Below are 25,478 nucleotides of genomic sequence, written 5' to 3'. Positions count from 1 at the left end.
TATAATGTATTTTTATAGTAAAAATGTGTGGAAAAGATTAGAATTATTGATGTCAGATGCAGTTTTCAAAAGGGCCATTTTAATTGAGACACCGTCCAACATTTTACATTATTTTATTATGGACAGGGAATTTCTCGGAATAAAAAAAGAAGCGCTGTGTTTTTACGTTATTTTACGACCGTTTACAGGGGTGGACGGCAGGAGTCGTGCAAGCTTGATTACGTTGTGTTGTTTACAAAGTTGAAAGTTCTCCACATTTTCTCAGTTAATAACACGTTTCATATTGTAAATTCACAGCGTCAACGTAACTTCAGATATGGGGAAGCAAAAGAAAAAGAGTAAGTCCGTGGAACTATCCTCTACTTTTCTGCTTGGTTAGCTAGGAGCTGAGGTTAGTCGTTGGCTAGCTAGCTCGCTAGCTAAATTACACATCATGCTAACTTGCCCTCCAGATAGCTAAACTAAACTGAATTTCTCTACAAACAACTAACCAACTCCGTCTCCATTTATGTAGGCTAAATTGACTAATTAAAAGTGACTAGGCTTGAGATGGGTTGAGTATCTGTGAAGCTTGTTCGGTAGTTATTAAACCACTAAACACTAACCGAGGTAAAAATGTATTTAATATTGGATATTCGTTTTTCTCTCGTCATGACCCATCACAGCTGTCCTCCATTTATTTGATATGATATGACTTTACTCGCAATAAAAACTGTCGGTGGGAACGTGGTGAATGTCCCGATTTACTTTTGGATCTCACTGTATATTATATGGTCAGGGCATGCTTGGTTGTATTAATGTAAATGTAATATCGTTGAGTTTAGTCGGCTATTACTGGTAGTTCATTAAGCTAATGTTGCCTGACTACTTTGCCAGGTGATCTGAGCCGTGCAGAGTTAATGATGATGACCATTGCTGATGTCATCAATCAGCTGGTCGAGGCGCATGAAGAGGGAAAAGACATCAACCTCAACAAGTAAGAACCTCAATCTAACCCTAACCTACAGCTCTCCATGGACTTCCACCTGCCTAGTGGTTAGAGCGTTGGGCCAGTAACCAAAAGGTTGCTAGATCAAATCCCCAAGCGTACAAGGTAAAAATCTGTCGTTCTGCCCCTGAACAAGGCAGTTAACCTGCTGTTCCTAGGCCGCCATTGTAAATAAGAATTTGTTCTTAACTGACTTGCCTAGTTAAATTAAAGGTTAAATTTAAAATAAAAAAAATTAAAGCCCTTGGGGAAGTGGATTGTGACCCACCAAGTAAGCAAAGCATTATTTCTTGCCAGAAACCTGTCATATTTTCAAACGTACCTGGCTGCAACAATCATTTGGGAAAGGTTGTGCTGGGTGGAATGATAATCTAAGCCAATAGGACAAAATGGGGATGGACCTACCAGAATGTCTCCAATATAAACACTTTTTTTCCAGTTCAGTTTGCTGTTTTACTACCCAGTGCACGAATGAATGGATGTTTCTATACAACAGGCCTCTAGTAGGTCTCCTCTGTTTCTATACAATTAGAATGAATCTAACCTCTCTAACACTCCTTCACACGTCGTCATCAGGGTGAAGACGAAGTGCTCTGCTAAATATGGTCTTTCAGCTCAGCCCAGGCTAGTAGACATCATAGCTGCTGTTCCACCCCACTACCGCCGTGCCCTGGTGCCCAAACTCAAGGCCAAGCCTATCCGCACTGCCAGCGGGGTACGTGTGTGTGTGTCTGTCAGCTTCCTTCTATGGACAGGCAATAAAAATGACCATTTTTTTTCTGACAAGACACGTGCTTGTTTCTCTTTGTTCAGATTGCAGTAGTTGCTGTGATGTGCAAACCCCATCGATGCCCCCACATCAGCTTCACTGGAAACATCTGCGTGTGAGTGCATAGTAACAGATCGTCTGTGTGTGACTGCATAGTAACAGATCGTCTGTGTGTGACTGCATAGTAACAGATCGTCTGTGTGTGACTGCATAGTAACAGATCGTCTGTGTGTGACTGCATAGTAACAGATCGTCTGTGTGTGACTGCATAGTAACAGATCGTCTGTGTGTGACTGCATAGTAACAGATCGTCTGTGTGTGACTGCATAGTAACAGATCGTCTGTGTGTGACTGCATAGTAACAGATCGTCTGTGTGTGACTGCATAGTAACAGATCGTCTGTGTGTGACTGCATAGTAACAGATCGTCTGTGTGTGACTGCATAGTAACAGATCGTCTGTGTGTGACTGCATAGTAACAGATCGTCTGTGTGTGACTGCATAGTAACAGATCGTCTGTGTGTGACTGCATAGTAACAGATCGTCTGCGTGTGACTGCATAGTAACAGATCGTCTGCGTGTGACTGCATAGTAACAGATCGTCTGCGTGTGACTGCATAGTAACAGATCGTCTGCGTGTGACTGCATAGTAACAGATCGTCTGCGTGTGACTGCATAGTAACAGATCGTCTGTGTGTGACTGCATAGTAACAGATCGTCTGTGTGTGACTGCATAGTAACAGATCGTCTGCGTGTGACTGCATAGTAACAGATCGTCTGTGTGTGACTGCATAGTAACAGATCAGACAGTAAAACTAGAAGAATTCTGACCCTAATGTTGTATTGACTATAAAGAGGAACCGTTCTGTTTCTGCTATGACAGATACTGTCCAGGTGGGCCAGACTCAGACTTTGAATATTCCACACAGTCTTACACTGGCTATGAGGTAAATCAACACTATATTCCTGTAGTCCAGAACCTTCAACATCCCTATGTGTTGTCTAAAAGTCTAGTATTCTTTCTCTCTGTCAGCCGACGTCTATGAGAGCCATCAGAGCACGGTATGATCCCTACCTGCAGACCAGGCATCGAGTGGAACAGGTCAGTGACACACAGTGCAGTACCCCACTATCATTATTACCTATTATAATAAAATAAGACATGATGATAATAGTAATAATTCACATGAGAAATACGGGGAACTCGAGTCATTCACCACTGCACTACATGGGGCGGCTGGGTAGCCTAGTGGTTAAGAGCGTTGGACTAGTAACCGGAAGGTTGCAAGTTCAAACCCCCAAGCTGACAAGGTACAAATCTGTCGTTCTGCCCCTGAACAGGCAGTTAACCCACTGTTCCCAGGCCGTCATTGAAAATAAGAATTTGTTCTGAACTGACTTGCCTGGTTAAATAAAGGTAAATAAAAGCAGCATAGGTAGCATAGGTAACCAATGTTCGTCTCTGCCCCTGTTCTGAGATGAGGCCTATACAACACTGAACGTGTGTTTTTCTGTCCAGTTGAAGCAGCTGGGCCACAGTGTGGACAAGGTGGAGTTTATAGTGATGGGAGGAACCTTCATGGCCCTGGCTGAGGAGTACAGAGACTACTTTATCAGGAACCTCCACGACGCCCTGTCAGGACACACCTCTAACAACGTGGCTGAGGCCGTCAGGTAATACTGCTACCCCCCCCCCCCCCCTAATTAACCCTGTCAGGACACACCTCTAACAACGTGGCTGAGGCAGTCAGGTAATACTGCTACCCCCCCCCCTAATTAACCCTGTCAGGACACACCTCTAACAACGTGGCTGAGGCAGTCAGGTAATACTGCTACCCCCCCCCCCCACCACCACCACCACCCAAATTTAACCCTGTCAGGACACGCCTCTAGGCCGTCAAGCGCTGTACGCTTTCGACACCTTCTAGAATCGATGCCCAGGCGAATTGAGGCTGTACTGAGGGGGAAATGGTTGAAACTCAGAATTAGGAAGGTGTTGTTAATATTTTGTACACTCGGTGTGAATCTGTCAGTGACCACTCAAAAAGGACAAAGTGCGTGATACAGGTAACACGGTGGCTTGAACATTACAACAAAATATATATATATATATATATATATATATATATATATATATATATATATATATATAATCAAGAGACTTTCATTAGGCCTATATGAATTTCTCATTTGTCAGAGGTTCGTTATTAATTATACCACTCAGTGCGTCGTAAATGGAGCAGTCTGGGTATTGATCTACAGCGTCTCTGTAGAGTCAATAGGATTGATCCATTGAGGTTTTTTTTGTAGGAGAACTAATCACACAGAACCCTTTCTCCCTCAATTAGTCACTTCAGACTCTCTTCAAGGGTTGTGTCCGAAATGGCACCCTATGCCCTTTATAGTGAACTACTTTTAACCAGAGCCCTATGGCACCCTATTCCCTTTATAGTGCACTACTTTTAACCAGGGCCCTATGGCACCTTATTCCCTTTATAGTGCACTACTTTTAACCAGAGCCCTATGGCACCCTATTCCCTTTATAGTGCACTACTTTAGACCAGAGCCCTATGGCACCTTATTCCCTTTATAGTGCACTACTTTTAACCAGAGCCCTATGGCACCCTATTCCCTTTATAGTGCACTACTTTTAACCAGAGCCCTATGGCACCCTATTCCCTTTATAGTGCACTACTTTTAACCAGGGCCCTATGGCACCCTATTCCCTTTATAGTGCACTACTTTTAACCAGAGCCCTATGGCACCTTATTCCCTTTATAGTGCACTACTTTTAACCAGAGCCCTATTTCACCTTATTCCCTTTATAGTGCACTACTTTTAACCAGGGCCCTATGGCACCCTATTCCCTTTATAGTGCACTACTTTTAACCAGAGCCCTATGGCACCCTATTCCCTTTATAGTGCAATACTTTAGACCAGAGCCCTATGGCACCTTATTCCCTTTATAGTGCACTACTTTTAATCCTCCTGGGGTGCTGCTTCCATCAAAACTAGCACTCGAACATCTCAGGGTACCTGGGTTGGAATTAAAACCTACAGGAGGGTAGCTCTCCGGGAACAGGGTTGGAATTAAAACCTACAGGACGATAGCTCTCCGGGAACAGGGTTGGAATTAAAACCTACAGGAGGGTAGCTCTCCGGGAACAGGGTTGCAATTAAAACCTACAGGAGGGTAGCTCTCCGGGAACAGGGTTGGAATTAAAACCTACAGGAGGGTAGCTCTCCGGGAACAGGGTTGCAATTAAAACCTACAGGACGATAGCTCTCCGGGAACAGGGTTGGAATTAAAACCTACAGGAGGGTAGCTCTCCGGGAACAGGGTTGCAATTAAAACCTACAGGAGGGTAGCTCTCCGGGAACAGGGTTGGAATTAAAACCTACAGGACGATAGCTCTCCGGGAACAGGGTTGGAATTAAAACCTACAGGAGGGTAGCTCTCCGGGAACAGGGTTGGAATTAAAACCTACAGGAGGGTAGCTCTCCGGGAACAGGGTTGCAATTAAAACCTACAGGACGATAGCTCTCCGGGAACAGGGTTGGAATTAAAACCTACAGGAGGGTAGCTCTCCGGGAACAGGGTTGGAATTAAAACCTACAGGAGGGTAGCTCTCCGGGAACAGGGTTGGAATTAAAACCTACAGGACGATAGCTCTCCAGGAACAGGGTTGGAATTAAAACCTACAGGCGGTAGCTCTCCGGGAACAGGGTTGTAGAGCCCTGAACTAGACCCGACCCAATATATCTCATTATTTTGGTGGTATCTTTGCTCCCTCTGGTTGTGAAATGGTTCCTGTCTGAACGACGTGATGGTTAGTTTGTTCCACGAGATGGCAATGTTCTCTGTGTCGTGAGATCTAGCAAACGCTGTTGACCACGGGGACTTTAATTGGTGTAGGTGCCATCAAAAAAAATCTGAACTCCTCATGATGGACCGCAGCTGCTCCCAATTCTACACATTTTGACATGGGGTGTAGAGAAGATTTAGCAATTTTATAACTCATTTCATGCAAATCTACTAATTTTGCCATGGAGAGGAAAATGAGCTGTTTTTTAATATATCGGAGTGAGACTGTCTAACAAAATCAATGGAGGCCACCCGGCCGGTAATTCAACCATGATAACAAGTTTATTTTGGACACACCTATTTGGTAAAAGACCAAGTCCATATTATGGCTCACATGAGGACCGCCACAGGAATGGAAGACCCAGTTACCCCTCTGCTGCAGAGGATAAATTAATTAAGAGTTAAAAGCACTTCAGAAATTTTCCGCCCAAATAAAAGCTTCACAGAGTTCAAGTAAACAGACGCATCTCAACATCAACTGTTCAGAGGAGACTGCGTGAATCAGGCCTTCATGGTAGAATTGCTTTAAACAAACAAAAAAGTTCAAATCCCCGAGCTGACAAGGTACAAATCTGTCGTTCTGCCCCTGAACAGGCAGTTAACCCACTGTTCCCAGGCCGTCATTGAAAATAAGAATTTGTTCTTAGTTAAATAAAGGTAAAATAAAAATATAGAGATATAATACAGAGATATAATATAAAACGGGGGGATGTGATAAAGGGGGAACGGAGGGCTTGTTAGTCAGGGTATTTACTCCCTACTGGCTGATGAGGTGTGTGTGTGTGTGTGTGTTCTCCTGTATTGCTCATCCAGTGGCGTTATCAGCATGTTCGTTAAGACACGATTACAGGAATTGTTATAGCAGCTAATCAGGCTGAGACGTGGGAGGCCCTTATCTCTGCCGTGTGTGTGTGTGTGTGTGTGTGTGTGTGTGTGTAAGCTTGTCTGCCTGTGGCAATCACGCTTCTCCGAGTCCCACTACGCCTCCGTTCGTTTGATGAGAAAAGCCTCTGCATGTGACCTGCAGATAACCATCCAGATAATAGCATTTTTATTGACTAATTTCAGCCAATCTGATGTGTTCTCTGGGGCAATAACTCCTGTGATTTGTCTTAAATCAGTCGTCAAGACTGTTAGAATGGACATTATGTTCCCAGTAATAGTTTGTCGCAATATGAGCTGAGATGACTGGTCTAGATTATGATGATGATGATGATCAAACCTGTCCAAGTGGAGAGAATGACAACCAGACTGATGATGTCTAATCTCAGCTCAATTCAACCAATCGGCTCTCCTCGTTCCTACAGTTTTTAAATCGTCCATAATCGGCTCTCCCCGTTCCTACAGTTTTTAAATCGTCCATAATCGGCTCTCCCCGTTCCTACAGTTTTTAAATCGTCCACAATCGTCTCTCCTCGTTCCTACAGTTTTTAATACAACCACAATCGTCTCTCCTTGTTCCTACAGTTTTTAAATCGTCCATAATCGGCTCTCCTCGTTCCTACAGTTTTTAATACAACCACAATCGGCTCTCCTTGTTCCTACAGTTTTTAATACAACCACAATCGGCTCTCCTCGTTCCTGCAGTTTTTAATACAACCACAATCGGCTCTCCTCGTTCCTACAGTTTTTAATACAACCACAATCGGCTCTCCTCGTTCCTGCAGTTTTTAATACAACCACAATCGGCTCTCCTCGTTCCTGCAGTTTCAACGGGGAAGAAGTTATTCATAGAAAATGTCACTTTTGTTGTGCCATTTTATAAAGTGATTTATTATTGTGTCACATTTTCCTGCCTGGAGTGGGGTGTGTCCGGGTGGTTTGTCCGGGTGGGTGTCCGGGTAGTTGTGCTCTCCTTGCCCCTAATATAATCACAGATCATGTTCAAGAGATTAAGATTATTTTACTGTCCAATTTGTACACACGGTCAAACAGAAATTCGGGTTCCGTTTTATTTATTCCAACCCTCTCCGAAAGATGCATACATCCATACGTGTTGGAGCAGAGGGAGGCTGGATATATTACCCATACCCTCGATCTGACCCTATCAGACATGGACATCTCCTTCTAGTTCTTTGGAATCAGCAGCCGGTTGCCGACAGCCAACTTCTCCGTCTCCTTTTCTGTTTTTATAGGTACTCGGAACGCAGTAACACCAAGTGTGTTGGTATCACCATCGAGACGCGCCCTGACTACTGTCTGAAGAGACACCTCAGTGACATGCTGGGGTACGGCTGTACCCGGCTGGAGATAGGGGTTCAGAGCGTCTACGAGGACGTGGCGCGGGACACCAACAGGTCAGAGGTCATTAGTGTGTGGGAGAGGGGTTCGGTGTGTATATGAGGACATAGCACGGGATACCAACAGGTGGGTGTGTCAGAGGTCGTTAGTACGTGAGATAAGGGGTTCATAGAGTCTACGAGGACTTTAGTTTGAGACAAACAGGTCAGAGGGCAGAGGTTAAGGGTCAGGAGGGATTTTGAACGGAGCCGTCATAGCGAATGCTAGTGATATGTCACTTATCTTAGTCATATGTCAGTATTCTTATTCATGGCCGCTAGTCATATGTCACTAATCTAAGGGGTAGAGACCCAAGGGTCATAGATACTAATCATATGTCCCTGGTGTTGGGCATGACTCATGTCCCCGGTGTTGGGCATAGCCACTGATCATATGTCAGTAGTGTTAGACAGTACAATGTTGTGTGTCATGTGCAGGTTACATGATCACCATGTAATATATTGTTTGTTTGTGATTTGTGATCATCCGAGTGAACGTGATTGTGGGGCGGCAGGGTAGCCTAGTGGTTAGAGCGTTGGACTAGTAACCGAAAGGTTGTGAGTTCAAACCCCCGAGCTGACAAGGTACAAATCTGTCGTTCTGCCCTTGAACAGGCAGTTAACCCACTGTTCCCATTGAAAATAAGAATTTGTTCTTAACTGACTTGCCTCGTTAAATAAAGGTAAAATTAAAAAAAGAATTGTGTGTTTTACACGCTCACTGTTTAATAATAATGCTGTGTGTGTCCAGAGGTCACACGGTGAGGGCGGTGTGTGAGTCCTTCCACTTCTCCAAAGACGCAGGTTTCAAGGTGGTGTCTCACATGATGCCTGATCTCCCTAATGTTGGTATGGAGAGAGACGTCGAACAGTTCATCGTGAGTAACACACACACACACACACACAGTGGGATGTGGAGCAGGATACTGTAAATAGTACCAGGTGTTTTTAAAACGGAGGATGAATTCTAAGAAATGTGTTTGTAGTTTGTCAGGATTTGTAAATATTAGCTGAACCTATTTGCACCGATTTATACATTTTATTTCAGCAATATGTGAATTGAGAGACAAAGCTGTAGTTTATTACACCGATATGAAAATAGCATGTGCATACAAACTACCCCTCCTACAGTGGTCTGTCCCTGATTTGAAAGAGCTCCGTCATTTTAATGTGCGGTTGCTCGGTTACGCCGCGTCATGACTGGACCCAACCCACGGTTTAATGTGTGGTTGCTAGGTTACACCGCGTCATGACTGGACACAACCCACTGTTTAATGTGTGGTAGCTAGGTTACACCGCGTCATGACTGGACCCAACCCACTGTTTAATGTGTGGTTGCTAGGTTACGCCGCGTCATGACTGGACCCAACCCACGGTTTAATGTGTGGTTGCTAGGTTACGCCGCGTCATGACTGGACCCAACCCACTGTTTAATGTGTGGTAGCTAGATTGCACCGCGTCGTGACTGGACACAACCCACTGCCGTGGTTCTCTCTCTCTCCTCTCTCTCTCTCTCTGTGTGTATACATCCCGAATGGGCCCCTATTTAGTGCACTACTTTAACCAGACCCCTATGAGCCCTACATAGGATTAGGGTGCCATTGGGGATGCACAATATGGTTATGTTATGACCCGGGTAGTCATCCTACCAGCCAGTCAGCGTGTGGTGACTCATCGCTTCACATTACAGAGAAGAAGTGGTGAAGGGAGTAGAGGGGATTATGGGTAGTTCATTACTGCCTGGTGTGTGTGTGTTGCAGTAGCTAGAGGGAAGGTGCATGCCTACTTCCCACCTGCTTGCAACCCTCTCCCTTACAACTCTTGCCCTCGTAATAAACTGGGAAGCAGCTCTGCGTAAGCCTTACCTTGACCGTAAACAGCCTCTCCTTCATCAACACTCTTGCCGGGCCTCCTCGTGGCAACACACGGTAACTGGGTGGCCCCATGCTAACTCGACCAGTACCAGCTGTGGGGAGGTAGTGGTCATCTTTGATATTTTCTTCTTCTTTCCTCGCCACCGGAGTAGCCCGTTTCCCAACAGCGTGTCACTCACTAAATCGGTTCGTCACGCAGGTATCCACTATTGCTCTGCAGCAACTTCCACCTAGAATTCCTGAAACCATTCATGTCTACAGGCAATGGGAGTGCTTGGTAACGGGCAGGACGGAATGATCTAGAATCTCCTAGCCGGGCCCCTGCACGGTAGCAGCACAGGGCTCTTGGTTGTCGTCAGCAGCTGGGATTTGAGTGGCAGGTACACCTGGCAGAGCAGTCCTGTTTTAGGAACCACACTTCTCACCCCAGCAGGGTAAAAGGTGTCTGAAACATTGCCCACTCTAACTCTCTTATTAAGATAGGTGCAGTAGCCTATCAGGACATTCCACTTCAGCGCTCGCTAACTAGATAAACTAAACTAACTAAATAAATGTGCCCTTACGACTTATACCATGGAACATCTCTTGGACTCGAGCCACGGCACCGACAGGCCCGAAGGAAGGACGAGGCTCATCTCAGCAGAGCTGAAGCGATTTATAACAATGACATCGCTGCAAATAGTAAGCGACCAGACTCCTTGGTGAAGGTTCACCCAGCCATCCTTAACCGAGCTAGAGAATGAAGGTTCACCCAGCCATCCTTAACCGAGCTAGAGAATGAAGGGTCACCCAGCCATCCTTAACCGAGCTAGAGAATGAAGGTTCACCCAGCCATCCTTAACCGAGCTAGAGAATGAAGGTTCACCCAGCTATCCTTAACCAAGCTAGAGAATGAAGGTTCACCCAGCCATCCTTAACCGAGCTAGAGAATGAAGGTTCACCCAGCTATCCTTAACCAAGCTAGAGAATGAAGGTTCACCCAGCTATCCTTAACCAAGCTAGAGAATGAAGGTTCACCCAGCTATCCTTAACCAAGCTAGAGAATGAAGGTTCACCCAGCCATCCTTAACCAAGCTCAGACTAAAGGTGCACCCAGCCATCCACCGCAAGAAGTCCACTTAAAAAGACTCCAGCCACCCTTGTCATAGACTGTTCTCTCTGCTACCTCACGGCAAGCGGTACCGGTGCGCCAAGTCTATGTCCAAGAGGCTTCTAAACAGCTTCTACCCCCCCAAGCCATGAGACTCCTGAACATCTAGTCACATGTCTACCCAGACTATTCACATTACCCCCCACACCACTGCCACTCTCTGTTGTCATCTATGCATAGTCACTTTAATGAACTACTACCTGAACTAATTGGTTCCCCCGCACATTGACTCTGTACCGGCACCCCCCTGTATATAGCCTCCACATTGATTCTGTACCGGCACCCCCCTGTATATAGCCTCCACATTGACTCTGTACCGGCACCCCCCTGTATATAGCCTCCACATTGACTCTGTACCGTAATACCCTGTATATAGTCTCCACATTGACTCTGTACCGTAATACCCTGTATATAGTCTCCACATTGACTCTGTACCGGCACCCCCCTGTATATAGCCTCCACATTGACTCTGTACCGTAATACCCTGTATATAGCCTCCACATTGACTCTGTACCGTAACACCCTGTATATAGCCTCCACATTGACTCTGTACCGTAATACCCTGTATATAGCCTCCACATTGACTCTGTACCGTAATACCCTGTATATAGCCTCCACATTGACTCTGTACCGTAATACCCTGTATCTAGCCTCCACATTGACTCTGTACCGGTACCCCCTGTATATAGCCTCCACATTGAGGCTGTGGCAGGCTGTGTGCTCTGTCTGTGGCAGGCTGTGTGCGTCCCTACATTGGATCATACAGTCATCAGTGAACCCACAATCAGTAGTGGAAGTCCACATCGGATGCAATATACTACCTTAAGCGCGTGTGTGTGTGTGTGTGTGTGCGGCCAGACAGCCACACATTTTGCTGAACTAGCCTGGTTCCTCTTCTATTATACTATATTATAATACAACGTGTATTTAGGGTTAGGGTTCCGTGTGGAGCCAGAGTTCCGTGTGGAGCCAGGGTTCCGTGTGGAGCCAGGGTTCCGTGTGGAGCCAGGGTTCCGTGTGGAGCCTATTCTATGTCTCTACATCCAGTATAAAGAAAGTTTAAGGTAGTTTAGCGAGCCAATGCTAACTAGCGTTAAAATGGTATCCACGGGTTCATCTGACTCTCTGGGGAAGTAAACAAAGGGCTTCATTATCAACATCCCGAAGTATCCCTTTGAGAATAGCTTTCATACCCTGTGTGTGTAATCCTAGTGATAGTAATCGGAGCGTGTCGGTGTGTGAGAGCAGGAGATAAATGGTGTATTTGGCCGATGGTCACAGTCCTGCTCTCCTGTCATACTGATACATACACCTGCATCACTGGGACCTCTTGTTCTTTAACAGCACTCTCTGTCTTCCTCTTCGCCCTCCATCCTCCTCCTCCTCTCTGTCTTCCTCTTCGCCCTCCATCCTCCTCCTCCTCTCTGTCTTCCTCCTCGATCCTGCTCCTCCTTTCTGTCCACCTCTTCCCCCTCCATCCTCATTCTCCTCTCTGTCTTCCTCTTCACCCTCCATCCTCCCATCTGTCCACCTCTTCCTCCTCCATCCTCATCCTCCTCTCTGTCTTCCTCTTCGCCCTCCATTCTCATCCTCCTCTCTGTCTTCCTCTTTGCCCTCCATCCTCCTCCTCCTCTCTGTCTTCCTCTTTGCCCTCCTCCTCCTCCTCCTCTCTGTCTTCCTCTTTGCCCTCCATCCATCCTCCTCCTCTCTGTCTTCCTCTTCCCCCTCCATCCTCCTCCTCCTCTCTGTCTTTCTCTTCCCCCTCCATCCTCCTCTCTGTCCTCCTCTCTGTCCTCCTCGCTGTCCTCCTCTCTGTCCTCCTCATCCTCCTCTCTGTCCTCCTCTCTGTCCTCCTCTCTGTCCTCCTCGCTGTCCTCCTCTCTGTCCTCCTCTTCCCCCTCCATCCTCCTCTCTGTCCTCCTCTCTGTCCTCCTCTCTGTCCTCCTCGCTGTCCTCCTCTCTGTCCTCCTCTTCCCCTCCATCCTCCTCTCTGTCCTCCTCTCTGTCCTCCTCTCTGTCCTCCTCTCTGTCCTCCTCTTCCCCCTCCATCCTCCTCTCTGTCCTCCTCTTCCCCCTCCATCCTCCTCTCTGTCCTCCTCTTCCCCCTCCATCCTCCTCTCTGTCCTCCTCTCTGTCCTCCTCTTCCCTCCCAGGAGTTCTTTGAGAACCCAGCGTTCAGGCCAGATGGGTTGAAGCTGTACCCTACTCTGGTGATCAGGGGTACAGGTCTGTATGAGCTGTGGAAGACCGGTCGCTATAAGAGCTACTCCCCCTCTGCCCTGGTAGATCTAGTGGCACGCATCCTGGCACTGGTGCCACCCTGGACTAGAGTCTACCGCGTCCAGAGGTATGTGTGTGTGTGTGTGTTAGACAGAGCTAGTGTTTACTTGCTTTGACAATGTAAACACATTTCCAATAAAGCCCCTTTTGAATTGAATTGGGATGTAAAAACAGAAAAGCCCTTTCTGAGTCAAAATGCAAACTGAGATCTACTGCTCATATACTACTTTTTATATTTTTTGCTGAATTTAATAAACATAAGCCTATGCAACAGTAATGAATTAAACATAGTTCTGTAGCTGCATATTGGATATGCTTGAATTGCCCTGCCAATGTTGTTCTTCTCAGACCAAGGTTTTAAATTATATTTTACCTGATGGCGTCTGAGCGGAGGGAGGAAGCAGTGGTGAGGCTGCCTCTCACCTGACTCACCGTCCCTCCCCTCCCCTCCCTCCCTCCGCTGAGAAAAGGGGACACAGTCATCTAGCTGCCGCATGCACCAATTCCTGTTTATCTTATGACCAGAGACAGTGAAATACACTACCTGACCAAAAGTATGTGGTCACCTGCTTGTGGAACATCTCATTACAAAATCATGGGCATTAATATGGAGTTGGTCCTCCCCCCTTTGCTGCTGAAACAACCTCCGCTCTCCAGGGAAGGCTTTCCACTTTCCATTGCTGCGGGGACTTGCTTCCATTCAGCCACGAGACTTAGTGAGGTGGGCCCTGATGTTGGGCGATTAGGCTTTGGCTCGCAGTCGGTGTTTCAATTCATCCCAAAGGTGTTCGATGGGGTTGAGGCTCTGTGCAGGGCCATTCAAATTCTTCCTCACCGATTTACGACAAACCATTTCTGTCTGTATGGACCTTGATTTGTACAAGGGGGAATTGTCATGCTGAAACAAGAAAGGGCCTTCCCCAAACTGTTGCCACAAAGTTGTAATCGTCTAGAATGTCACTATGCTGTAGCGTTAAGATTTCCCTTCACTGGAACTAAGGGGCCCGAACCATGAAAAACAGCCCCAGACCATTATTCCTCATCCACCAAACTTTACAGTCGGCACTATGCATTGGAGCAGGTAGCGTTCTCCTGGCATCCACCAAACCCAGATTCGTACCATTAAGATTTCCCTTCACTTGAACTAAGGGGATAAGACCATCCTAGAGCCCTTTATGTACAGTATACTGATGTATCGGTCTCTGCGTCTCTGTCTCAGGGACATCCCCATGCCTCTGGTGAGCTCTGGGGTGGAGCATGGTAACCTCCGAGAGCTGGCTCTGGCCAGGATGAAAGACATGGGGACGGAGGTGAGGAAATGCACTGCAAATAAAATGTATAAAATAAGGCCAGAGGGGGGCGTGGCGACTGGAATGCTGTTTTAGCCAATCTGCATCCAGGATCCAGGATCCAAAATACCAAATATATCATGAAGCAATAGGGCCCCAGGGGGTGTAGTATATTGAAGCAGTAGGGCCCCAGGGGGTGTAGTATATTGAAGCAGTAGGGCCCCGGGGGTGTAGTGTATTGAAGCAGTAGGGCCCCGGGGGGTGTAGTATATTGAAGCAGTAGGGCCCCGGGGGGTGTAGTATATTGAAGCAGTAGGGCCCCAGGGGGTGTAGTATATTGAAGCAGTAGGGCCCCAGGGGGTGTAGTATATTGAAGCAGTAGGGCCCCAGGGGGTGTAGTATATTGAAGCAGTAGGGCCCCAGGGGGTGTAGTATATTGAAGCAGTAGGGCCCCAGGGGGTGTAGTGTATAGGCAATTATAAACTGGTTACCAACGTAAATAAAACAGTAAACAAGTAGTTTTGCGTCACACCCATAATATATATAATCTGATATACACATGGCTGGAATGCTGTTTCAGCCAATCAGAATCCAGGATCTAAACTACCCGGTTTACAATAATGTGTGTGTGTGTGTGTGTGTGTGTGTGTGTGTATAAAATGTAATTACAGTCCAATGTTAGGTCATACGGGGTGGTAGTTAGCTAGTTAGAATACATGATCATAATGTCTTTCTCTCATCCACCAGTGTCGAGATGTGAGAACAAGAGAAGTGGGAATCCAGGAGATCCATCACAAGGTGCGTCCCTACCAGGTGGAGCTGATTCGTAGAGACTACGTGGCCAACGGTGGCTGGGAGACCTTCCTGTCCTACGAGGACCCAGAACAGGACATTCTGATCGGTCTGCTGCGTCTGCGGCGTTGTTCCGCCCAATCATTTCGCCCTGAGCTCAAAGGGGGCGTGTCTATCGTCCGTGAGCTGCACGTCTACGGCAGCGTGGTTCCCGTCAGTAGCAGAGACCCCAGCAAGTTCCAACACCAGGTACACACACACACACACCCTGGTCCTGGACAACTGTAGAATGACAGTGCAAGCTTGTGTTCCTGCTCAGCACTATTCATATATTACTAGCTACTCAACATCATCATGACCTCAGCATTATTCATATATTACTAGCTACTCAACATCATCATGACCTCAGCACTATTCATATATATTACTAGCTACTCAACATCATCATGACCTCAGCACTATTCATATATATTACTAGCTACTCAACATCATCATGACCTCAGCACTATTCATATATATTACTAGCTACTCAACATCATCATGACCTCAGCACTATTCATATATATTACTAGCTACTCAACATCATCATGACCTCAGCACTATTCATATATATTACTAGCTACTCAACATCATCATGACCTCAGCACTATTCATATATATTACTAGCTACTCAACATCATCATGACCTCAGCACTATTCATATATATTACTAGCTACTCAACATCATCATGACCTCAGCACTATTCATATATATTACTAGCTACTCAACATCCTCATGACCTCAGCACTATTCATATATATTACTAGCTACTCAACATCATCATGACCTCAGCACTATTCATATATATTACTAGCTACTCAACATCCTCATGACCTCAACACTATTCATATATATTACTAGCTACTCAACATCCTCATGACCTCAGCACTATTCATATATATTACTAGCTACTCAACATCCTCATGACCTCAGCACTATTCATATATATTACTAGCTACTCAACATCCTCATGACCTCAACACTATTCATATATATTACTAGCTACTCAACATCCTCATGACCTCAGCACTATTGATATATATTACGAGCTACGCAACATTACATTACATTACATTTAAGTCATTTGGCAGACGCTCTTGAATCATGTGTTTTTAAAATGAACTGAATCACTGTCCGTCTCTCTGTTAAGTCTCTGAGTTTTTGTTAAGCTCTGTGCTTGATGTTGTCTCTTCATTCCTCCTGTTTGCAGGGCTTCGGCATGATGCTGATGGAAGAAGCAGAGAGGATCGCCAGAGAAGAACACGGCTCTGGGAAACTAGCCGTTATCTCAGGTGGGTCTCTTATCGTTCTCTCTCTCCTCCATGCTTAGGAGCAGGAGACGAATGGTCTCCTCTCTCTCCTCCATGCTTAGGAGCAGGAGACGAATGGTCTTATCGTTCTCTCTCCTCCATGCTTAGGAGCAGGAGGCGAATGGTCTCCTCTCTCTCCTCCATGCTTAGGAGCAGGAGACGAATGGTCTTATCGTTCTCTCTCCTCCATGCTTAGGAGCAGGAGACGAATGGTCTTCTCTCTCCTCCTAGGAGCAGTAGACAGCTGGTCTTATCTCTCTCCTCCTAGGAGCAGTAGATGGCTGGTCTTATCTCTCTCCTCCTAGGAGCAGTAGACAGCTGGTCTTATCTCTCTCCTCCTAGGAGCAGTAGACAGATGGTCTTATCTCTCTCTCTCCTCCTAGGAGCAGTAGACAGCTGGTCTTATCTCTCTCCTCCTAGGAGCAGTAGACAGCTGGTCTTATCTCTCTCCTCCTAGGAGCAGTAGACAGATGGTCTTATCTCTCTCCTCCTAGGAGCAGTAGATGGCTGGTCTTATCTCTCACCTCCTAGGAGCAGTAGATGGCTGGTCTTATCTCTCTCCTCCTAGGAGCAGTAGACAGCTGGTCTTATCTCTCTCCTCCTAGGAGCAGTAGACAGATGGTCTTATCTCTCTCTCTCCTCCTAGGAGCAGTAGATGGCTGGTCTTATCTCTCTCCTCCTAGGAGCAGTAGACAGCTGGTCTTATCTCTCTCCTCCTAGGAGCAGTAGACAGCTGGTCTTATCTCTCTCCTCCTAGGAGCAGTAGACAGCTGGTCTTATCTCTCTCCTCCTAGGAGCAGTAGACAGCTGGTCTTATCTCTCTCCTCCTAGGAGCAGTAGACAGCTGGTCTTATCTCTCTCCTCCTAGGAGCAGTAGACAGCTGGTCTTATCTCTCTCCTCCTAGGAGCAGTAGACAGCTGGTCTTATCTCTCTCCTCCTAGGAGCAGTAGACAGCTGGTCTTATCTCTCTCCTCCTAGGAGCAGTAGACAGCTGGTCTTATCTCTCTCCTCCTAGGAGCAGTAGACAGCTGGTCTTATCTCTCTCCTCCTAGGAGCAGTAGACAGCTGGTCTTATCTCTCTCCTCCTAGGAGCAGTAGACAGCTGGTCTTATCTCTCTCCTCCTAGGAGCAGTAGACAGCTGGTCTTATCTCTCTCCTCCTAGGAGCAGTAGACAGCTGGTCTTATCTCTCTCTCTCTCCTCCTAGGAGCAGTAGATAGCTGGTCTTATCTCTCTCCTCCTAGGAGCAGTAGACAGCTGGTCTTATCTCTCTCCTCCTAGGAGCAGTAGACAGCTGGTCTTATCTCTCTCTCTCTCTCCTCCTAGGAGCAGTAGACAGCTGGTCTTATCTCTCTCCTCCTAGGAGCAGTAGACAGCTGGTCTTATCTCTCTCCTCCTAGGAGCAGTAGACAGCTGGTCTTATCTCTCTCCTCCTAGGAGCAGTAGACAGCTGGTCTTATCTCTCTCCTCCTAGGAGCAGTAGACAGCTGGTCTTATCTCTCTCCTCCTAGGAGCAGTAGACAGCTGGTCTTATCTCTCTCCTCCTAGGAGCAGTAGACAGCTGGTCTTATCTCTCTCCTCCTAGGAGCAGTAGACAGCTGGTCTTATCTCTCTCCTCCTAGGAGCAGTAGACAGCTGGTCTTATCTCTCTCCTCCTAGGAGCAGTAGACAGCTGGTCTTATCTCTCTCTCTCTCTCCTCCTAGGAGCAGTAGATAGCTGGTCTTATCTCTCTCCTCCTAGGAGCAGTAGACAGCTGGTCTTATCTCTCTCCTCCTAGGAGCAGTAGACAGCTGGTCTTATCTCTCTCTCTCTCTCCTCCTAGGAGCAGTAGACAGCTGGTCTTATCTCTCTCTCTCTCTCCTCCTAGGAGCAGTAGACAGCTGGTCTTATCTCTCTCCTCCTAGGAGCAGTAGATGGCTGGTCTTATCTCTCTCTCCTCCCAGGAGCTCTTTTTATTTTAATCCAAGCTTTTTCTAAAAATTCTGTAAACAGAAATACACAATGAACATAAACACATTTCAGTGTCTCCTGATGTCTCAGCCACATAATTCCAGGGTATATACAGTGCATTCAGAAAGTATTCAGACCCCTTCACTTTTCCCACATTTTGTAACGTTACAGCCTTATTCTAAAATGTATTAAATTGTTTTTTTCCCCCTCATCAATCTACACACAATACCCCATAATGACAAATTTAAAACATTGTTTTTTAGATTATTTTTTTTGTGTTTTAAAAATAAAAAAGTTAGATCACATTTACATACGTACTCAGTACTTTGTTGAAGCACCTTTGGCAGTGATTACAGCCTCACGTCTTCTTGGGTATGAAGCTATATGTTTGGCACACCTGTATTTGTGGAGTTTCTCCCATTCTTCTCTGTCAGGTTGGATGGGGAGCATCGTTGCTCTGGTCTCTCCAGAGATGTTTGATCAGGTTTGAGTCCGGTCTCTGGCTGGGCCACTCAAGGACATTCAGAGATTTATGCCACTCCTACGTTGTCTTGGCTGTGTGCTTTGGGTCGTTGTCCTGTTGGAAGTTGAACCTTCTCCTCAGTCTGGGGACCTGAGTGCTCTGGAGCAGGTTTTCATCAAGGATCTCTTTATTTTGCTCTGTTCATCTTTCCCTCGATCCTGACTAGTCTCCCATTCCCTGCTGCTGAAAAACATCCCCACAACATGATGCTGCTACCACCATGCTTCACCGTAGGGGTGGTGCCAGGTTTCCTCTAGACGTGACACTTGGCATTCAGGCCAAATAGGTACATCTTTGTTTCATCAGACCAAAGCATCTTGTTTCTCATGGTCTGAGTCCTTTAGGTGCTTTTTGGCAAACTCCAAGCGGGCTATTATGGGCCTTTTACTGAAGAGTGGTTTGCGTCTGGCCACTTTACCATAAAGACCTGATTGGTGGAGTGCTGCAGAGATGGTTGTCCTTCTGGAAGGTTCTCTCATCTCCACAGAGGAACTCTGGAGCTCTATCAGAGTGACCATCGGGTTCTTGGTCACCTCCATTACCAAGAATCGTCTCCCCAATTGCTCAGTTTGGCCAGGCGGCCAGCTCTAGGAAGAGTCTTGGTGGTTCCAAACTTCTTCCATTTAAGAATGATGGAGGCCACTGTGTTCTTGGGGACCTTCAGTGCTGCAGAAATGTTTTGGTTCCCTTCCCCAAATCTATACCTCGACACAATCCTGTCTTGTAGCTCTACGGACAATTCCTTCAACTTCATGGCTTGGTTTTTGCTCTGACATGCACTGTCAACTGTGGGACCTTATATAGACAGGTGTGTGCCTTTACAAATCATGTCCAATCAATTGAATTTACCACAGCTGGACTCCAATCAAGTTGTAGAAACATCTCAAGGATGATCAATGGAAACAGGATGCACCTGAGCTCAATGTTGAGTGTCATAGCAAAGGGTCTGAATACTTACGTAAATAAGGTATTTCTGTTTCTTATTTTTTTATAAATGTGCTAAAGATTCTAAGCCTGTTTTTGCTTTGTCATGATTTGGTATTTAGTGTAGATTTAATTAATATATTTTAGAATAAGGCTGTAATGTTACAAAATGTGGAAAAGTCAAGGGGTGTGAATACTTTTCGAAGGTGCTGTACAGTGGGCTTTTCTAGAATAAGGACAAGTGTATCGTGGTAGAAAAGGCCATAGAGGATCAAATACATTTCAATCTCTATTTCTTCAAGATCACATTTAAAAACTTTGCTGGCTATTCTGTCAGTTGGCATATCCAACAGTCTATTCCAATGTCTCACCATACACACCTGCATATCCAACAGTCTATTCCAATGTCTCACCATACACACCTGCATATCCAACAGTCTATTCCAATGTCTCACCATACACACCTGCATATCTAACAGTCTATTCCAATGTCTCACCATACACACCTGCATATCCAACAGTCTATTCCAATGTCTCACCATACACACCTGCATATCCAACAGTCTATTCCAATGTCTCACCATACACACCTGCATATCCAACAGTCTATTCCAATGTCTCACCATACACACCTGCATATCCAACAGTCTATTCCAATGTCTCACCATACACACCTGCATATCCAACAGTCTATTCCAATGTCTCACCATACACACCTGCATATCCAACAGTCTATTCCAATGTCTCACCATACACACCTGCATATCCAACAGTCTATTCCAATGTCTCACCATACACACCTGCATATCCAACAGTCTATTCCAATGTCTCACCATACACACCTGCATATCTAACAGTCTATTCCAAAGTCTCACCATACACACCTGCATCTCTAACAGTCTATTCCAAAGTCTCACCATACACACCTGCATATCTAACAGTCTATTCCAAAGTCTCACCATACACACCTGCATATCTAACAGTCTATTCCAAAGTCTCACCATACACACCTGCATATCTAACAGTCTATTCCAAAGTCTCACCATACACACCTGCATATCTAACAGTCTATTCCAAAGTCTCACCATACACGCCTTCTTCCATCTCACCTCACAGGGTTTCCAGTCCGTGTCCCCTGTTATTTGAATCTTTATTTATTTTATTTTACCTTTTTTTTAACCAGGTAGGCGAGTTGAGAACAAGTTCTCATTTACAACTGGGACCTGGCCAAGATAAAGCAGTGCAACACAAACAACAACAACAGTTACACCTGGAATAAACAAACGTACAGTCAATAACAACACAATAGAAAAAAAAATGAAAGTCTATTTTCAGTGTGCGCAAATGGGGTGAGGAGGTAAGGCAATAAATAGGCCATATTAGCGAAGTAATTACAATTGAACAAATGAACACTGGAGTGATAGATGAGCAGATGATGATGTGCAAGTAAAAATACTGGTGTGCAGAAAAGTAAATAAAAACAATATGGGGATGAGGTAGTTGGATGGACTATTTACAGATGGGCTGTGTACAGGTACAGTGATCGGTTAGCTGCTCAGATAGCTGATGTTTAAAGTTAGTAGAAGTAAGAGAGAGAGAGATATAAGACCATCCATCTACTGTTTAAAGTTAGTGAGGGAAATATAAGTCTCCAGCTTCAGCGATTTTTGCAATTCGTTCCAGTCACAGGCAGCAGAGAACTGGAAGGAAAGGTGGCCAAAGTAGGTGTTGGCTTTGGATGACCAGTGAGATATACCAGCTGGAGCGCGTGCTACGGGTGGGTGTTGTTATCGTGACCAGTGAGCTGGGATAAGGCAAAACTTTACCTAACATAGGCTTATAGATGACCTGGAGCCAGTGGGTCTGGCAATGAATATGTAGCGAGGGCCAGCCGACTAAAGCATACAGGTCGCAGTGGTGGTTAGTATGGGGCTTTGGTGACGAAAGGGATGGCACTGTGATAGCTTCCAGCAAACTGGATGTAGTCTAAGTCGAGGATCTTTTACGAGGGTATGTTTGGAGGCGTGAGTGAAGGAGGCTTTGTTGTGAAATAGGAAGCCAATTCTAGATTTGATATGTTTAATATGACTCTAGAAGGAGAGTTTACATTCTAGCCAGACACCTAGGTATTTGTAGTTGTCCACATATTCTAAATCACATCCGTCCAGAGTAGTGATGCTAGTCGGGATGTGGGCAGCGAACGGTTGAAACACCCCCCTTTTTCTCCCCAATTTGTTAGTAGGTACTGTCTTGTCTCATCGCTGCAACTCCCGTACGGACTCGGGAGTGACAAGGTCGAGAGCCATGCGTCCTCCGAAACACAGCCCAACCAAGCCGCACTGGTTCTTAACACAGCGCACATTCAACCCGGAAGCCAGCCGCATCAATGTGTCGGAGGAAACACCGTACACCTAGCGACCTGGTCAGCGTGCACTGTGCACTGCGCCCGGCCCGCCACAGGAGTCGCTAGTGCGCGATGAGACAAGGATATCCCTGCCGGGTCAAACCCTCCCTAACCCGGACGACGCTAGGCCAATTGTGCGTCGCCCCACGGACCTCCCGGCCGCGGCCGGCTGTGACAGAGCCTGGGCTCAAACCCGGAGTCTCTGGTGACACAGCTAGCACTGTGTTGCAGTGCCTTAGACCACTGCGCCACCCGGGAAGCCACAAGTGTTTTTATATTTACGGATAGCCAGGGGCTATCACTAACACTCAGAAGTCATTTACAAAGGAAGCATTTGTGTTTTAGTGAGTCCCCCCAGATCAGAGGCACTAGGAATGATAAGGGTGTGAATTGAACCATTTTACTGTCCTACTAAGCATTCAAAATGTAACAAGTACGTTTGGATGTCAGGGAAAATGTAATGAGTGAAAAGTACATTTTATTTTCTTTAGGAATGTAGTGTAGTAAAAATAGTCCAAATATAAATAGTAGAGTACAGATACAACTTAGTAAAAAATACTTTAAAGTATTACTTAAATACTTCACACCACTGTCAGCATATAGTAGATGCTGCGCATTTCATCATATCTTACACCCATATTGAACTGTTTCATTTATTGTGCCCAAATCATTAATATACATAATTTCAGAAAGTGAAGCTCTTTGGGGAGTACTTCTACATTGCTTGTTGTTTGGGGTTTTAGGCTGGGTTTCTGTATAAGCACTTTGTGACATCTGCTAATGTAGAAAGGGCTTTAAAAATACATTTGATTTCTTCATTGATTTTTGCACCCATTGGTGTGGAAAAGCACTCTAAGATATTAATTAACACACACACAGACAGTTGGTTCTTTGTCAAGACTGGATTGCGTGATAACATTTCCCATCAACCCATGTCTTTATCTAATTTCTGTGTTTCAGGTGTGGGAACTAGGAACTACTACAGGAAGATGGGTTATGAGCTGGAGGGACCGTATATGGTGAAACACCTGGAGGTGTGTCTGTAGACGGACGTGGGGAATTAACGTGTTTTTATTATAATTATTTTACCAAGACACACACCAGACAAAAATATATTTATTTGTTACTAATACATGATTGTTAGTCGCTCTGGATAAGAGCGTCTGCTAAATGACTTAAATGTAAATGTTACTTTGGAGACACTGCATCGTACATGGATGACAATACATGAACCACTCTTGTTTTGGGTATGCTTGTGGTATCAGAGGGGGCGGAGTGGATAGGTCAGTTTGGAGGAAGCTGATCCTACCTCTGTGCATAAAAGAGTCACTTCTACCCAGAGTGGGAACAGCATAAGAGTCACCTCGATGGACCAGTAGTGGTCTGTGCGTCCTCGGGTCATTTATTAAGCCGTAGTTCAGGAATACTATGGAAGAGTCTCGTCCAGCTTCATGAGATAACTAGGAGGCTGTTTAGCGTCATGTTGTTTTTAAGTTCATCATGTTATCAGTTGAGTTGAGGAAGACCACCAGTATGAATCGGTGTTCATTAACGGACTTGGCACAGTATAATTCGTCAGTCGGGGGGGGGGGGAGTCCCCTCTGTCTCTGAACAGATGTTTTTATAGGGCAGGAAATGGAATAATAGTGTTGCATACGTTTATTTTTAAACACTGTTAATCCTATCCCATGTTTTTTCCTGTTTTTGTTTTTATTTACAACAAATGTTACTTTTGTTTTGGTGTTGGCCTTAAGATTTCAGTTAAAATCCCTTTCACTGCTCTGAAAGCTGTTTTGGTTTCATGGGAATAAAATATTTAACAGTTATATAATTTCAACTGTTGTCACTTTTTGCCCTTGCTTTGTTATTGAATGTGTTTACTCTCGATAAGAGCTTCAGCTAAATACAAAAGACAAATGTACTTGTCTGTCAGAGAATGCCTGTGTTGATAAGATAAACATGTTTCTTTCTAATTATACTGCATGAGTTTCCTGTCAAAAACAGAGTAGAGAAATATAAGCTAAAGAATAGAACACTTTAAACAAAAATCAGCCCTTTGTCTCTCTGACTCTGAATAGCCATTTGAGGTTAAAAAAAATAGCTGCCTCCATCACCATGGCAGCACTTCCTATGATGATGTGTTCTAGAATCTAGAGTAGCCTATCAGAGGTTGTGTTCCTCAGGAGACCCCAGATGATGAGAACTCTGATGGTTTTTACTGCTTCATTTGACACACGAAGCCAGTCCAATTACATCTCTATCAGTCCTCAGTCAACTGAGCACCGACTGAGTGGCCCACTGACTGCATTCCCAAATGGCATCTTATTCCCTATATAGTCCACTACTTTTGACCAGAGCCCTATTGGGAACAGGGTACCACTTGGGATGTAACCGCTCTCCATAAAAGGAGGCCTGTCATTTGAAAAATGGCTGACAAAAAAACGGACCCTCGTTGTAACTGTGAAACCTCTTTTCATGTGGAGACCATGGGCACGTTTTAAGTGGTAAGGTCAAAACAACCGTCTAGGAGAAAGGGGAGGGGTGATTTCGGAGGTTTGTATGCGACAGCCGGAAGTCGGACACGAGTGTGGTTTTCCAACAGCAACGCTCAGAACAACATGGCAGTGTTGCCATTGTTTATAAAAGTGTTTCTTTATATAATGTTGAAATCAACATGTCTCCAACACCGATATCATACAATAACAAACTGAAATCACGTGTGTACACATTGTACAATAAACTAGTGAGAGAGAGCCTCAAACATCACATTTATTTGTATATATCCACGTTATACATGAATCATGGCACAGTTGGTTCCTGTTTCAGTCATGTCTTTGGTCAAGTTTGTGTGGGTCAAACAAAAACAGCCTAATGATTGGTTGACCAAAGAGCCTCCCCCTATGCAGGCGATGGCTGCGTGATGAAGATGGTGAAGAACAACTGCACAAACTTGCTGTCGACTGCAGTCAAAAACTTCATGACCTTTGATCACATGACCTTTGATTTTTGTCAAGTTCATGCTTTCGACATGTATGTATTAT

The 25,478-nt window shown here is 45.4% G+C and overlaps 1 protein-coding gene across 2 annotated transcripts; it reads left to right on the top strand.

Annotated features, from left to right (window-relative positions):
• Positions 1–171: 171 nt before the first annotated feature.
• elp3 (elongator acetyltransferase complex subunit 3) lies at positions 172–24,274 on the top strand. Of its 2 annotated transcripts, XM_064991697.1 has the most exons (14): positions 172–338; positions 877–976; positions 1,565–1,703; positions 1,802–1,872; positions 2,640–2,703; positions 2,790–2,858; positions 3,276–3,430; positions 7,757–7,918; positions 8,652–8,778; positions 13,078–13,271; positions 14,424–14,514; positions 15,241–15,534; positions 16,536–16,617; positions 23,398–24,274. In XM_064991697.1, exons 1-14 carry the CDS (start codon positions 317–319, stop codon positions 23,481–23,483), a joined length of 1,656 nt encoding a protein of 551 aa, XP_064847769.1. In that variant the 5' UTR covers positions 172–316; the 3' UTR covers positions 23,484–24,274. The 2 variants fall into 2 exon arrangements, with proteins under 2 accessions (XP_064847769.1, XP_064847770.1); XM_064991698.1 differs by lacking the exons at positions 172–338; positions 1,565–1,703 and having other exon boundaries at positions 890–976.
• The last annotated feature ends 1,204 nt before the right edge of the window (positions 24,275–25,478 follow it).

The sequence above is a fragment of the Oncorhynchus masou genome, chromosome 16 (assembly GCF_036934945.1).
Source record: "Oncorhynchus masou masou isolate Uvic2021 chromosome 16, UVic_Omas_1.1, whole genome shotgun sequence".
Classification (NCBI taxonomy): Eukaryota; Metazoa; Chordata; class Actinopteri; order Salmoniformes; family Salmonidae; genus Oncorhynchus; species Oncorhynchus masou.
The sequence above is the reverse complement of the archived record's forward strand: the minus strand, read 5'-3'. Positions and strand labels throughout refer to the sequence as shown.

Bases quoted from the DNA above. Each gene is read 5' to 3' on its own strand.
- elp3 (XM_064991697.1), top strand. From the start codon at position 317: ATGGGGAAGCAAAAGAAAAAGA. The intron at 8,779-13,077 runs GTGAGTAACACA...CTTCCCTCCCAG, and splicing joins GAGACGTCGAACAGTTCATC to GAGTTCTTTGAGAACCCAGC. The intron at 15,535-16,535 runs GTACACACACAC...TCCTGTTTGCAG, and splicing joins CCAGCAAGTTCCAACACCAG to GGCTTCGGCATGATGCTGAT.